The 16,086-nt window shown below is 43.1% G+C and overlaps 1 protein-coding gene across 7 annotated transcripts in view; it reads right to left on the reverse strand.

The window, feature by feature from the left end:
* LOC103355422 (receptor-type tyrosine-protein phosphatase S-like) overlaps nucleotides 1-16,086 on the reverse strand; it is a 136,695-nt gene that overhangs the window by 115,982 nt on the left and 4,627 nt on the right. For all 7 annotated transcript variants that reach the window (XM_008279219.1, XM_008279217.1, XM_008279220.1 and 4 more), the window contains exons 2-3: nucleotides 4,142-4,287; nucleotides 1,497-1,638 (exon numbers count right to left, since the gene is read on the reverse strand). In XM_008279219.1, the coding sequence (XP_008277441.1) occupies nucleotides 1,497-1,638; nucleotides 4,142-4,287 (288 nt within the window). The remainder of the gene's footprint in view (nucleotides 1-1,496; nucleotides 1,639-4,141; nucleotides 4,288-16,086) is intronic.

Raw genomic sequence — 16,086 nt, forward strand, 5'->3', positions numbered from 1 at the left:
GTTGAATAATACTAAATAGTGTGACTAATATTTTCTCTCGTTTGATCGAATAGTTACTGCCGCTCTACACCTGAGGCACTGACACCCCGAAAGCACCCAATCAAATGCATCTGGGGTTGTTTCTAACAATAACTAACCCAGGATGCTGGGCCAGGCTTCCAATCTCTGGTCCAACACCCCGACCACACACACACAACACACACACATAACACACACACACACACACACACTATAACCCAGTGCCTGTGGATCTGACAGCCAGGAAGGCCTAGCTTGTGTGCTGCCAGCCAGCCAGCAATAGCTCAGCTTCATCCAGCCCTGGAAACATGGCAGATGGCAGCAGGAGAGAATAGAAGAGAACAGAAAAGACAGTGTGTGTGTGTGTCTACGTGTGCGAGGCAGACAGAGACAGGTAGAACGAGAGAGAAGAAAGCGGGAGCGTGTGACCACATGCTTGCTTGCTTATGATGCTGTCCTCCATGACCTCCAAACTGGAGCGAAACAAATGCTGGAATATCTCAGCTGAAACCAAAGTAGCACTTTCAGCACTCATTAAAGTTCTGCTATTTGCTGATTTCATCTACATATTCAACACCGGTTTGTTATTTCACACCTGTTTCTGTGTTTGCTCGTCTCTTGGCCGCTGTGATCCGACTTGTCCGCGGATGACCAATCAATCTATTTCATTCAGGGGACCTTGCATGTTTTCAAACGGAGGTGCAGCTCTCCCATGAATGACAGTTGATTAGTGCCATTAAACTGATGTGTCCTTAATCAACAGCCTTCACGCGGTCCATCTGTAAGTGATTTTCGAGGCTATTTTGGGCTGTGGTGAGCGCCCGCACACATGCTTTAAGAAACAGTCGTCGGCATTTTCACAGATATTATTATGGTTTCTTTAGTGACGATTAATTTAAACCTCTGATTTTGCTTCTTTACTAGTCAGTGAGCTTTTACAACTGTAATGTGGGCATTTATCGGATGTACTTTGTATGGTACGAATACGACAAAATTAAGAAAATCATGCACATTTTACATTAAAATTTTGTATGAACTTTTGGTAAAAAGAAATAATAATATGTTTTATATGGTGCTTTTTAATTTTCTAATAATTATGTAGGATAAAATACCAAATAATCTCATGTCTGTATTGAAAATAAAGTAAAAACAGCAAATTTTTACAACAGATTCCAACAGATTATCTTTTACATGAAGCAGCAAATAAACACTGGTAACAAATCCTAAACAACCCAGCTAGCCAGATTTTACAGCTGAAGTCAAAATGGCTTTCCAGAGCAGAGCAGAGCACTACCTCCAATTCAAAGCCAAAGAAAAAAGGCTTCAAAGTGCAGCGCTCACTCGCTTCCAAGTGCAGTGCATAACCTCTGAGGCAAGATGTCATCATAAAAAAACCTGTGGAGCTCATGGATGTCCACTTTAATGATTTATTTTGTAGTTACTCCCCCTGCACGCTGCTTCATAATGCAAAGATTCACCTCGGATGATGGACAGCTTGGCATTGACGGTAATCTCGCCCTCGCTGTTCTCGGCCACGCACTCGTAGATGTTCTCGTCGCGCGGCGCTCGGAGAGGCTGGATTCTGAGCACGGCGCCGGCGCCCTCGTCGAACTCGATGGTCTGTGGGGTGAAACATAAGAGCTGGGTTAGACACATGTGGGGGTTTCCAACTAAAATACGACCACTTTTGACTCTGAAGCAGCCCATCGTAGGTCAGACTGAAGCACTAAAGCGAAACATTTTCTCGGAGAAACAAAGACAAGTGTGGCGTCTGTGTTAGCAGAGAGGGTAAGATCATATTTTCAGCTCCTTGGTTGAGAAGGTACCCTGTTTCTGTGCTTGTACAGCCGATGTAAGCCCTCATAAATAAAGAGTTACAACAACACACTGTTTGTCCACAGATTGTGTGCGTTTACATCTTTTTAATCTGTAATTATGCCCTTTGTTCTCTGTGAAGCTGTTTGTTTTGAACCTTGTTGAAAGAGTCTCTTAAAAACAAAAATTGGACAACAATCAGAGTTCAACATGTGACGAGAATGCAGAGGAGAAGAAAATCTATAGTTATAATGAAGTCTATCTGGCTACGACGATTTCATCCAAGAGGAGCAACATAAATAACAGCATCCTTTGTGTTTAAATGACTAAAAATGCAATATTAGTGGCTGTTACTGACAGTGGGGGAGTTTTAACATAGTAATCACACAAACTGGAGACAGGTCAGCGTCTGAAAGGCCACGTTTGAGCTCCCTGAATACATCAACAGTCCTACAACCTGCAACAAAAAAAATAAACCTCAGAGAGTTAGGGGGAAAAAAAACTAGGATTTAAATGGTGGCAATTCTAAATGAAATACCTTTTGCTTTACTTTTGGACGGAGGTCAGAGAGGACGGTCAGCCCGTCAGTCTCATAGCAAACCCTATTGTTCCAGTATCAGTCATTCCTCAGAGAAGCTTACACCATCTCAACAAAGGACTCAGTGCTGCGATCTCCGAGCAAAGCATGACTTTGAGATACTAGTACAAGTCTTCAGCAGCCCCGCTGCTCCACTGCTGCACATCTCAGGGCTGAGCTGCTAATTAGGCTAAAAACACTGCAGAGCATGGCATCATGATCGATATCAAAGCAGCTGTCTAGAGGGTAGAACAGAAAAAAAAAAAAATCCTAACTACTTCAAAACCCCTTTACAAATTTTTTTATTTCATGCTAAACGGAGGAAGAGAAGCGTCCGTTCTGGCGGGCTCCTTCACGCCCTTGGCTTTGTTTCCCACTTAGCATGCAGAAGAAGAGAACGTACAAACAGAACTTGTCTTTTTATTTTGTCCTCCATGGAGATGCTGATCTCCCCCTGTTGATGTTGTTGTCATTTTTTGCTTTTTACCCCCCCCTCCCCTATGGTTATCTCCATGCTGCAGTGTGTGTGTGTGTGTGTGTGTGTGTGTGTCTCTATGCACTGTGACTGCCGTCATCGTTAACGAAAGCAACTTTTTAATTAAGAGACACTGAGCATCAATCAAGACTTTTAGAGATGCCATCTGGGATGCCTGCCGAGAAGTGAACAACAAACATAATGAATAACGCACAGACACATTCGCACAGACAGGCCTGTATGTGAGCAAAAAAAAAAACAGCAACTGGAAGAATGTCACCGCAGAGTCACTCAAGTGCAAAAAGGATGGAGTTGGTGGGGGGAAAGGAAGGGGCTCTAACATTTCATTACTGGACAGGCGTAGTTAACGGCAGACGTGCATATTGCTCGTAGGTTAGAGACGCCAGGCGGTGACAAGGCTGCCGGTTGTTGTCGGAACAATTTGTGAAAATTGTGAGCGAAAAAAAAAAAACTAACAAAAATACTGTTGATGAGGTGATGTGGGAAAACAGCTGCGCTTGCAATGGTCCGCAGAGCTGAATGTTATTTGTCACATCAGCAGATGTAACAATACACCAAGTAAAATAAACTGTACAGAATCATTCACGACGTATCAGTGGCGGCGATCAGGCTGTACTCCGGTTTGTTAACACGTTACACAACATCAAAGTGTTAAATATGAACGACAAAACCGACTTCTGAATAAGCAGACCTGTCCAAGAACATTTGGGATTCTTTGCATTACAGCTAGCATTTGTTATGTCAGGAAAAAAAAACAATGTGTTTTGAGCCATATATGATCACAAAAGCTAAATATAATGATGGTTGAAAATTCAGGAGGAAGCTCCCCAAGACGGCTATGGTAGGATTGTTTCATAAGCCCCATTTACATCATTTCAGAAGACATTGTGCAAGGCCACGATGTTCAGAGACTGCATTAGGTTTTAACGTAAACATGCAGCTTCCGTACATGAGGCCATTATGATACATAAGAGGGCCTCTGACGCACACCAGGCAGCGTAAAGAACGCTACTTGGGTTAATGCATTCTATGACATTCTTTTAGTTGCTCTCAAAACCAGTTCTGTTTTGCTTGCACGCTGCTGCCTCGTATAAAATAAACCTACAAGTGGACCCTCAAGTCCGCAGAATAACGCAGAACAATTCATCCTCCGTCACAGTTGCATAAGTCACGGGAACGCTCCGATCCCTCACCTGTAGAGCTGCAGTAATGAGGAGCAGGTTCCACTGACTCACCTCTATACGCTGGGAGTTGACCTTCTTCCCCTTCTTGTTCCAACTAACCCTCGGCTTGGGGTCGCCCGTTGCCTGGCAGACGAAGGAGACCACGCCCCCCGAGACGCCGATCTGGTCGACGGGAACTTTCGTGAACCGTGGTGGTGCTGATGAAGGAGAGAGAGAGAGAGAGGGAGAGACACATTAGCACAAGCCATAAAGACAAATGTTGCACTGCTGGAGCTAGCTCACTACCTTTAATTACATTTCTCGACTTCTAAATGTGCATGCATCCACACATCGACACGCGTAACTCCATAATGTCACCCATGTGCACACTTCTACTGTATGTCATCTTCACTCTGCATCCCCCAGCTTTATCTGCTCCTCCAACTTCATTGCTTGTGTGAAGTTTATGGTGTTTGGAATTTTACGCTGATGATTAGTAGCTTGAAGATCACAGGAAAAAAAAGACTACAGCTCAGGATGCGGCCAGTACAGTACCGCCTCCCTCTGAAAAAGGTAAAGTCTGCGTAAATCAGTGATAAATGTGTGTGCTGAGTTTGCCACACAGCAGATAAACAGTGTCATTAGCCACCCAGTCAAATTTGAATGTTAAAAAACAAGCATGTGTTGTGGAAACTTTCTATGATCTACATAAAGTCCAGTAGTCCGAGCTGTCTTTGTCTTGTTTTATTCAAAGCTTTGAAGGTACAGGTCATACAGAATGCAAGCAGTCTGCAGGAGAGTACACATGAGTGCAGGCAGCGTAGTATTCTTGTACAGGTGTGGTCTTTACTCCAACAGCTGGGGGTACAGGGTGTACTCATCCACAGACATTAGAAGACTAAACACATTGGATCAGACATCAAGAAGTCTAAACACATGGGATGCACAACTTCTTCTTCCCATGTATGGCCACTAGTCTTTTACCTAGATGTTATGAGAGCACATTTTTGGGCCTGTAACCAACTTGCTTTGACATTCTTCATGCAGATGCAGTACTTTTCCATTACACATGTAAAATTGTGTTTTTAAAAAATGATGAAAAAATATGCAGCATTATCTGAGGTATGTCAATGGAAGGTGCTAAAACCACAACCAATCACTGTAAAGATCTCTCAAATTGCCAAAAACCACTACGACCTCAGAAATAGATGCTCTGTATTCGGCTCTACCAACATTTGCAACCATCAGTGTTTGAGAGGCCAGAAACCAAACTGAGCTGGAGTCAGAGGACGCCAACCTACCCAAGAATTACAACTGGAACCCTATTTAAAACCAATAACGGTGGATGGTTTGGTAATTCTAATATGACAGGCTGGAGCAAAAAAAGAAAATAATAATTACACGCATTCGGTGGGTGGCGTGTTCTCCCACTTGATTGCAAGTGAATACACCTACCAGGAGCTCCAGAGTGGAACCACTTTGATTGCACATGCGAAAAATCGGTCAAGTGCGACTCAACATTTTACATTGGTCACACCGGTGGCTCCTGACATTTAGCAGTTCTGTCTCTGAAGGGTTATTTTGTGTCCCCCAGCCACATTCTGGTGCTACTGGGGATGCTGCTCCCATTGGCTGCTTCATTGCACAGTTTAGCTTCACTCACAGGTGGTTCACAAGACTGAGTCACTGCAGTTTTCTGTTTTAGCTTCATGATATTTTCTGTTGCATGTATTAGTGACAACTGCTCGTGCTGGTTTAGTCTTTTCTTTTTTTTTTTCGTGCTATTTGCTTTATTAGAAACGACACTGAGTTATAAAGAGCGCTTTTGTTGTTCAAATGTCCTTCATGTACTTTATTGGTGTCGTTACACTCTTGTAATGGAGTTTGCGTTTATTGGCTGTTTCCTGCAGTCTCGTCTGATACGCCGCTTGCAAACACTGTTGATGCTGATGGCAACAACACAAAAAAGAAGATAGATAAATCCAGTGGGGGCACGTTTAGTTTGGGGAAGGTTCATCAGATTGTTTTGTTTAAGACGGGTTGGTGCCAGTAAGAGCGAATAAGTACGTCAGGCCCAGCCGTGCTGACAGCTATGCCTTCATCCCATCACAGAATTTGTAGAACAGTCTTTACGTTTCTTACGAATGATTAGATAAATGGTGAAGCGCCACACTGGTGGTGAGCGAAGGATCTCCACCAACACTCACCACTGCATCGACCAGGTAGCTGTGCTTTGGTCGGATACCTGGATAATCCGCTGCACTCTAACATGGACTTCAAAAAGAAAAGCCAGCAGAGGGGAGCTCTTGCTTTAATCTGACATTGTCTTCGAGTGTTTAAAAGTCATTTTCCTGCTTGATGGAGTGTAGAACTGACAAAGCCGCAATCAGTGGCTCAATTCTCACTTGGATCACACATACTAAAAATTTATGTGCTCATAGAGCCGAGACCCTTTTGGTTAAACTGCCCATCAAAAGTAAGTAATTCTGGTGCTTTTTTTTTTGCAGCTGGGGTTTTTTTTCCACTCACGCTTGGGTTTCAGTAGGTTTAAGACAACAAGCCTGATAGAAAGAGAGAAAGAGAGAAAACAGAGTCTCCTGGGGAACTCGTTAAATCTGAATCATACAGATATGTGGGGATGATCAAACGGCCAGCGCATAACGTCAAATTAATAATTAAGGGACCATGGGCCGACACCAGTCTCCAGGCGCTGCTAAACACATATGAAGGAGAGTTCCTGCATTCATTATCGGGTAAAGAGAGATAGGGAGTGGGAGAACGGGGGAAAAGAGAAATAACGTGAGACAAGGGAAAGGAGAAGAAGAAGAAGAAGAAGGGTGAGTGTACCGCCTCAGGACAGCACAGGCACTACATGCAAAGTTCATCTAACTCCCCCCTAAATAACAACCCAAATGCTTCCGATGCAAATATTTCCATAAGACACACAAACTAACTTAACTGATTGCTGATTAATCCCTTTATTTTTTCCCCCCCGAGTAGAACGTACTAAACAGTCACACACATCATAACGCACACTGCGATGCGTTTCATCACAACGAGAGCGTGCCAATGCAGGAAACACTTAACCTTCGTTTTACAAGCAGAAACGCCTGCAAATACGAGATGGTTTCTGAAAGCAAGCATATGAGCTCATGCTAGCCACGGTTAAATGATGGTAAAAAATAAATAAAAAATGCTTTCATCTAAACACTATTGCTTATATTTCTTTTATTCCGACGAGCAGTCAGCAGCTGCCAACCTGTAGATGAGCCGCTACTCTCATCTTTGATTTCTGTCCGCTGCACCGCCCTTTGTTCTTTGGTAATTTGGTGCAGCTCAAAGTGTAGAGCACCAGCTACCAGGCCGGCAGCAGCTTCCCATTAGATGCAACCATGCTAAAATGTGTACATGGTATTAGAAGACTTTTTTGAGACTTAAAGTGTTAGCTTCATGGTGCATGTGGATAAAATTGTCACATAAGATGAAAACATCCCCCTGGCGCGCTGTGAGAGTTGGACTTTGACAGACACCACACTGGGCTGAAATAAATCAGCCAAAGGGCAGGGATGAAACGTCGGCTTTCAGAAGAAGTATTAAAGGGTTGTGTTGCTGCCTGACAATCATTTTAATGTTGGAAATATTGATTCTTGGTCTTCTGATGGTCAAATGAAAGTGTATTGATTGTTGCATCCTTCAAAAAATATTCCTTAGCTCTCTTAAATCTCACTCTGCAAGTGTTAAAATAACCTCTGGTGAAGCTACAGTCTCTCACACATTGGAAAGATTTCCAAGAATATATAATGTCTTGGAGAGATTTCTGCAACTGGACAGACCTGTGTTTATATCTCCAGAACATAAGATCTCATTCGTTACTGCTATAACGTGGGCAAAAACTTGTAAAGCCTGGATTTTGTGTCTTATTAATTGTAAATTAAGGCCCAAACTGCTCCCATTAAGTTGCATATTACATAGATTTTTAGACAGATAACAGACATCTGTGTCTAGAAGAAATTAAAACTGTTCATTTTTGATATGGAAAATGAATATTTGCAGTGGATTTAGTTGGAGAGGATACGTTCAATGTGCTTTTCCTGCACATACAGCAAACGGTTCCATTTTACAGGACCGGTTCACTCTCAATACAACACACAAATGTGCAATTTTAAAATTTAAACATCAATAATTTGAATTCTCCAAACTCTTGTGCAAAAGGCATCAGCTAAAATGCAACTGATGGGAAATGAAAACATGAGGAATTAACAAATCGAAAAACATCTAATAGAAAAAACTGAGTAATAATAAAAAAAATCTTTAGTTACTTTGCTCCATGTTTCCCAGGAGTATATCCTCAAAAATATAAAGGTTGCGGTATGATATAAGCACCTTAGCCTTTCTCTGTCTGCAGAGGAGCGGGCCTACTTTATTTGTCTGGTGCATACAATGATCCCTTTTGGCATTTTACACTTACAACTTCCATTATGAAACTACACAACACAGCTTTACACAACTCAGCTCCTCTGCATTTGACCTCCCCTTACAATGTGCCCTCTGTTGAGACAGAAGAGGGATTTACACAGATCAGGCCTGTGGCAGTGGTTCTGCTGAAGGCCGGCATTCTTTGATTAGTTTTCCCCTGGACCGTTTGACATTTCCACCCAGCCGCCTTCTCCCTCTCTCTTGCTTCATAGGATGAGAGAGACGTACAATGAATGTGACTGCCCGCACGCCGGTCTGAATTTAACTCCTGACAGATTTAGGATTTCCTTGCAGCGCACTGTACATACGTTTCAATATTACCTGCGGGAGGGTTAAATAAAGGGAGGCAGCCGGGGAGCTGGGAGGTAAAAAATAGATGAAATGAAAACGGATGACACGGTGGAGAATGACACGAGGACGGGAGGTAGAGAGGGGGTCAGTGGTGAAGAGAACACTGGAAGAGGAGATGGTGACAGGAGGTTCCAGAGGATACAGGAGATGATGTGAAGAGAGTGAAAAGGACAGAAAGTCTTGAATATTTCATTGTTAAAAAAAAAGTTTTCGGAACTTTGAGTACTTTTTTTTTATGTCCACTAAAACAGCAGCATGACGTTCACATGTTTTTGTCAATCAATACGTATAAGAGGTGTTTTCACAGCACATCAAGTCTCATTTCCTTTGCTGACAGCCTATAGCAGAGGATTCTCACCTATAGCTGCAAATTTACTCTGCCTCAATGCGTCTCGAAAATTATAGTCGATACCGTCAGGTGTTGTTGCCGTGTGTGTGTCCCGCGCCTTCGACTGTATTTGACATCTGCGCGGCACACACTTCTAACAACGGTGCAAGTTTGCAGTGACCCTCTTGTCTAAAGCAGCATTCAGTGACGCGAAGGAGAGCGAGCGGGTCTTTGTACTGTTTCTGAATGACAGTCTAATTTCTTCTGAAAACGGAGAAAACCTCTGTGAAGACTTTCTAACATGGCCACCGACCCAGCTGTGAGGCAGCACTTATGGCCTGACAAAGGAGGCGACGCTACAAAATGGGAAGAGGAGGCGTTTGTGTGTGAAGCACATGACGACAGCTGAAACGTATTCATCCCACGTTTGACACATTCAGATGCTGTCATAGGTTAGTCTCTGTGTGTCACTGTTCACGCAGACTAGAAGTTCCTCAGACGTGACTGCAAACCTTAAAACGACACATAATTATACTACATCATGTATTAAAGAAGATTCATTTTCAGCTCTGCTCTCATGCTCGTCCACTTTGGGCTGAAGCACTGAGTTGGGTTGAGTAACAGGTTTTATTCATGTAGACGTCCCATCGTTTGGTGATCGTACAGAAAGACGACGAACGGTGGCAAAACAATTGTGTATTTTTCAGTCAACATTATATGTGTTTGTGTATTCATGCACATGCCACCAGACACCACCTGCCACTGGCTGTGAGCCCACGAATGTCTATTACAGTGCAAATGCTACAGATATGCACTGTGTGATTGTGTGAACTCTGATGAGCGTAATTAACCTTTTTTCTTTCAATTTTCCTCTGCTGTGTTCCTCTGGGCCTCCGCTGCCGGTTACCACTGACTTTAAGCCATTCTTTTTCTTGAACCTTGCCACACCACCAGTAATTGCAGGGTATAAGAGGTTGAAGGTGTCTGGATTTAAAGCGCTTAAGATTGTTGCAACGATGAGCGACGGCAACACCCGTAATATCAACAGTTTCCTGCATTTACTGGATCCTGATGTACCGTAAGCTGGTAGAAACTGGGGCTGCAGTTGGTAGCACTGTTGCCTCGTAGCAAGAAGGTCGCCGGTTCGCGTCCCGGTGGGGGCACCGGGATCTTTCTGCGTGGAGTTTGCATGTTCTCCCCGTGCAGCGTGGGTTCTCTCCGGGTTCTCCAGCTTCCTCCCACACAGTCCAAAAACATGTTGAGGTTAACTGGTAAGTCTAAATTGTCCGTAGGTGTGGATGTGAGTGTGCTTCTGTCTCTCTCTAAGTGTAGCTCTGTGATAGACTGGTTACCTGTCCAGGGATAGACCCTAGTGAGGATTAAGCGGTGTACAGATACTGGATGGATGGATGGATGGATGGATGGATGGATGGATGGATGGTACAAGCTGCCCATCTCCTTGCTCATCCAAAACCCACCAGCAGCCTCCTTTGGGTTCAGTCGGGTAAGAGCAGTTCATTTTCATAACTACAATTTATTTAGAAGGTCTTCTATTTTTGCGACGGTTTAATTCCCACTTGTGCCGCCTCGTCCACCGAAAAGGTGCGCGTGCAGCTACCAGAGATGACATTGAAAGGACATTGCACCTGCAGTGGCCATTTGTCCCTTCCACCAAAGTCCCTCTATTCCCTAAGCTTCCCTCAGACAGACTGAGGTACAGCACTGCCCAGACAAGCACACAAGACCGGTCTTTATCTGCCTGGCAGGGGGACACGGCCTGAGCTAAAATAACCAGCAATGGGGGCCCGGCTATCTTCACAGGGCCCCGAGAATAGAACAGATCCGCACAAACGAGACTGGATAGAAGGAGGGAGGAAAAACTCACACTGTGCACACAGACGCTTGTTTAGCTAATACAGCAACCACCTGCTACTGGCCGCTACCTCTGTTGGACCTGATAACGCAGAATACACAAGCGCTGTGATTATAAAGTGGCGGCGAGTGGGAGGTGGGAATGTGAATATGAGACGGCTCCATTTACAGTACTTTACTGTTGTCGTTTGGTGTGGCGGGGGCCGGGGGGGGAGGGGGGGGGGGTGGCGGCGGCGGCGAGAGGAGGGTGGGGACTGGCTTTATGACTAATACCGTAATTGATGGAGAAAAGCTTCTCGGGTCATAAATAGGAGCCATTATCCGCTGAATTAGCAAAGTGGGAGACAAAATGATGCACAGCCATTCAGTGATTTGCAGAGAAAGGCAGAGAATTGGTAAAGGGCACTTGTTATCCATCTTGCTACAAATAGGTATCTTTCACAGCACATAGCACATTTACCAGCGGTGTCTGAAAAGAACATTTGGTACTGTTAGATGTATTACAACGAGCAAAGTAATTCCACTTTCTCCTGGCAATCATATGGCAGCCTGGAGAGGAGGGGGGGAAAAAAAAGAGGGTATAATCAGGGTGAGGATGCAGATTAGAGTGACATTAATTTAAAGTTTTTTTTTTCTAACATTGTACTTGTCGTAAATGACTTAAAAGCGCATAACTTATTTTTCATCCCACTCGCTGCCACTTTATCTCGGCCGGCCGCGTGCGCTGGCAGGTAGAATAATCTCGGGCCTATTTCGGCGTGTTTACAAAGCGCATGAGAGCGATATGAACCGCTGTGTGTTCCTAATTTAAAGCAGTCGATTTAGTGGAGCTAAACTGAGATTAAACTGAATTTTCGTATTAGCCAAATAGAAGACGCATGACAGACATGAGCGCCGTTAATACCGGCTGCTCAGGAGGGAAACAACAACAACAAATACAGTGGAGCGATTCAGCATGTCGGCTAGTCTGACTGTAGATTTAATTTTGCAACTTTGGGTAATTGATACGGATTTATAGAGCAGTGTAGAGATTCATTAGTTTGTGATATATAATAAGGGCTTGTTTATCAGACATGGACCTGACTAAAAAAAATCAGTTTATCCCAATGTACTCAAATAACGGCATGAATAGACACGCATAGTTGTGTTTCCATGACTTCAGAGCACATTGACTTTATTTCCTGGACTCTTATTCTAACCTAAACCATAACCGCTGCTTGCCTAATCCAAAACTTTAGCCTAAAGTTAACCCAAAGCTTCAATCATGTCTTCACCTTAAAATGCAATGATGTATGTCACGGGGACCAAAAGCAGAGAGTCCCTATAAGGAAGCCAAGTCCCCATAATGTTACTGTGCAAACAGATTTAGGTCCCCACAACATGAGTAATACCCGCCCACCCTCCAGGCCCATACAACCGAGCCCCCATCAATCAGGACCAATTCTCACAGGCTGCCTGGGCAAGCGCCATCGCTATGGAAACCAAGCCTTTACTCTGAAACCGTCTTGCTTTGTCTTGTCTGGAGGTTTTCACACACAATCATTGCCAACGGGCCGGCAGACCAAAAAAAAAAAAAACTTGAACCGGGAGAGAAAGACAGAAAAGGAAAAAGAAGAAAAGAGAGAGAAAAAGTTCGGTTAGTCTGTTTCTGAGGAGGGAGAATAGCTTGAAAATAAAAGACGAGCAGTTTGGTGGCACCGACGTGAGCTGCCTTCGAGGGGTTTGATCTCCGGCAACAGTTGCTGACGAGTTTTACTGGTGTCTGATAATGAGATCATCTATTATATTTAACAGATTTTTAGAACGGAGGGCACCACATTTCCTTGATATAATATGAGCTAAATCTGGCTGCACTTAAAAAAATAAAAAATAAAATTGCACCTGTTGTAAACTAATGTGAATTAGAAAATTGGATAAGTACTTTCCCTTCCCCTTTATCTGTTGCCAAGATGCTCTTGAGCACTGCACTTAGCATCTAATTGTGTTGCTGATGGAGAAACTGTATAAATAAAATTGCACCGGTGAGATGTGACTGAAGCTGTCTGGACGAGCTTCGTTAGGACAAAAATTACAGTCTGAAGTCAGCTGCAGATGTATTCCGCGGGGCACGTTTGGGTCAGCTTCCATTCCTACCCTTACGTTGGCTATCCGAGCTTAAGGGTTAATGAAACAGTTGCTTTTCCAATTAAAATATAAGGAAGGAAGGCTAATTGGGATTTGCTCTTGGGGCAGCTGGAGTGTCAAGCGAGTTCTTGCTGCCTGCCAGTTCCCAAGGCAAAAAAAAATAAAAAATAAAATAAAATCTCACAACCTCAAAATGGAGTTTAGAAATCACACTCTCCTTACAAGACATTATTAAGGCCAGCTGAGAATAGTTTACCTGTTAGACGACATTTTTGATGAAATTTCATGTAACAGATCTGGAAACACAAGACTTTACTTAAAGGCATGTTTCAAGAGCCAAGAAATGAAATGATGCCTCTTCATTAGGAATCTCTGCCCCTCATTATATCACAGCCAGATGACTAAAATGTTATGTTTACATGCAAATCCTTCGCAATTGCATCATACAGTGTGCCATTTATGTCGACCGGGCTCCGAACTGACTCACAGCGGCCCATGAGGGACTTGTGGCAGGATGTGGGAACCCGGCATAAAGTAAGTTCTGGAGTGTCGGTACCCAGAGGTGAAAAACTTTGCCCAACCGCACTGCTGTCACGGTGAAGCTGCATTTCTAAAAAAGAGTGGCACACTCGTAATATGCACAAATTGGTCCCACTGAAACCATTGTTGAAGGCTAAAGAAAAAAAGTAAAAAGACACAGAGTATCCTTCAGCCCAGTGGAAATAAATAGGCCTGATTCCTCAGAGAGAGGGCGGAAATTAAGCTTAAGTATGTGCCTGATTTCAAAATGGCCACGGAGCGCGCAGACAGGAGGTGAAATGGAACAATTTTGTGTCATTTAGAGACTCACTTGAGGCAATTGACACTTGTTGGCTCATTAAATGAAGAGGACACCTCAAATTGCCAAGGGTGTTGTAGGTCTGATCAAAACAAAGGACAAGAGAATAAAGAAAATAGAGACAAAACAAGCTTCCATCGCTCCACCGACAACACAACATAAACCACTTATAATCACTCGCCGTATCTTACTCTGAATTTAAATCCGAGTAAGGTTATATATAAGGAGAAGTCTTTACCTGTGCAGGCTGAGAAGGAAGGTTTTAAAAATTACTAAGCGAACAAGGCATCAAGGAATATCTTTCTTTTTGAGGGATTCAAAAAAAACCTTTGAAGATCTAAACTTGCTCATAAAAGCACTGGAGACATTACAATTTTAAAAGCCACCTTGGTGATGGGTTGAACTCCTTTCTGCTGGAAGAAGAAGAAAAAACATAGAGGGATAGCACCTTTCATACACTTCAGTCTCTTGTATTGTTCTGTCAAACTGAGTTCATATGACATCGCTCAAGCTACTGGAGCATGCAGCTGAAAAGAGGCTAAGAAAGAGAGATGATCGGAAGAAAAAGAAGAGAATAGATAGAAGCATTGTCATCGGGGCTGCAAGCTTATAGGACGGCTCTTTGATCCACTGTGCTGACCGAAGCCGTGCTTTTAAAGCCACATTTTAATACAATGAATTATGCTAAGTGAGCTTGAGTGACTGTAATGTTTTATCTTTCTGCACCAGTTTAATAGGAGACGGGAATCTATTGTGTGCCGCACTTGCAGCTGTGCGAGTTTTAATCAGTTCAACTTATTTTCATGACGTTTTCTCGTCATCACTGTTCAGCCATCCTGTCATCAGTCTATGAAGGAAGTTCAATTAGCAGCACATGTCCCGAAAATTAGAGGTGCAGTGGTATAAAAATCACACTTAAATGTGTTCCTCTGTTTAGGATTCAGCATGTTTTCGGTATGGCCAAGAAAAAAAAAGTGTTTTAATTAAATAAGTAATAAATTTAATCTAAGTTTTATTAGTTGGCACAAATTGTCTTTTATTTTGAAAAATGTTGGCATGTGGCCAATAAGTAAAAAATAATGTAATGCTTCATTGTATGATCTAGATACTGTCGAGTATGAAATCAGATATAAAACATGTAAACATATTCATAATGAACCTAAATTAGCCATTACAAGCTAACAGTTTAGAACCACAATAAGTCATGTTGTCTTTGTGTCTTTTGTCAACAGCGACATTTGTTTTATGGGAACTGTCGCTGGACAAAACCAGCCAGGGACACATTTACAGATGTGTCTGTCCATGGAAGCTGATTAAAACGTGCAGCGTGAATTAAAACACTGACACTGGATGAGATTAATAACAATCAAACGATGTCTTCCTAGCTTTGAATGCTAATTCTGCTAGCATGTTGTAGCTACCCTGTCACCAGCTCTGTACAACTTTCTTATTATGTGTTTTGGTTAAACATAGTCTCTGATGAAATATATTTGTTTGTGATGGATGACAAATATGCTCAAATCAATACATATTTGCTATTTGTTTTATCTCTTTATCGTTACGTTTCAGCCAATCACATATTAGATGGGGCGGGACTCGTGCCCCTGGTAACCCAGAGATGTTGTAAATGAGTCAGCCGAGCTTCTAACACGTACCTTTGGTGCCTAAAACTAACCAAAGAGAGTGTGTAAACTGAAAATAAACCATGACTCAACAACAACGGCTCCGTGTGAGACGTGAGTCATGGTCTCCTGAGTGAGGGTCCTCCTGCTGACTTACGAGTCCACCATCGCCTCCCACCTTCTTACGCCAGACTCTGTGGCTCGTTGGAGTTTTAAGCTTTTTCCTGCGTCATACGTGAGACAATGCATCAAATGTAAATGCAGTTTAGTTGTGCAGGAATGTGGGGAAATGGTTGGAACACCCTCAAACCCAACAAGTTCCCACCAAGATGACACTATACGTTTTGGTTTTTCTTCAGACAAGTTCCTCCAACCGCCACACGTCTATAACGCTGTTGACTTCACG

This window comes from Stegastes partitus, unplaced genomic scaffold (assembly GCF_000690725.1).
Source record: "Stegastes partitus isolate 25-593 unplaced genomic scaffold, Stegastes_partitus-1.0.2 Scaffold149, whole genome shotgun sequence".
In the NCBI taxonomy this organism is placed as follows: domain Eukaryota; kingdom Metazoa; phylum Chordata; class Actinopteri; family Pomacentridae; genus Stegastes; species Stegastes partitus.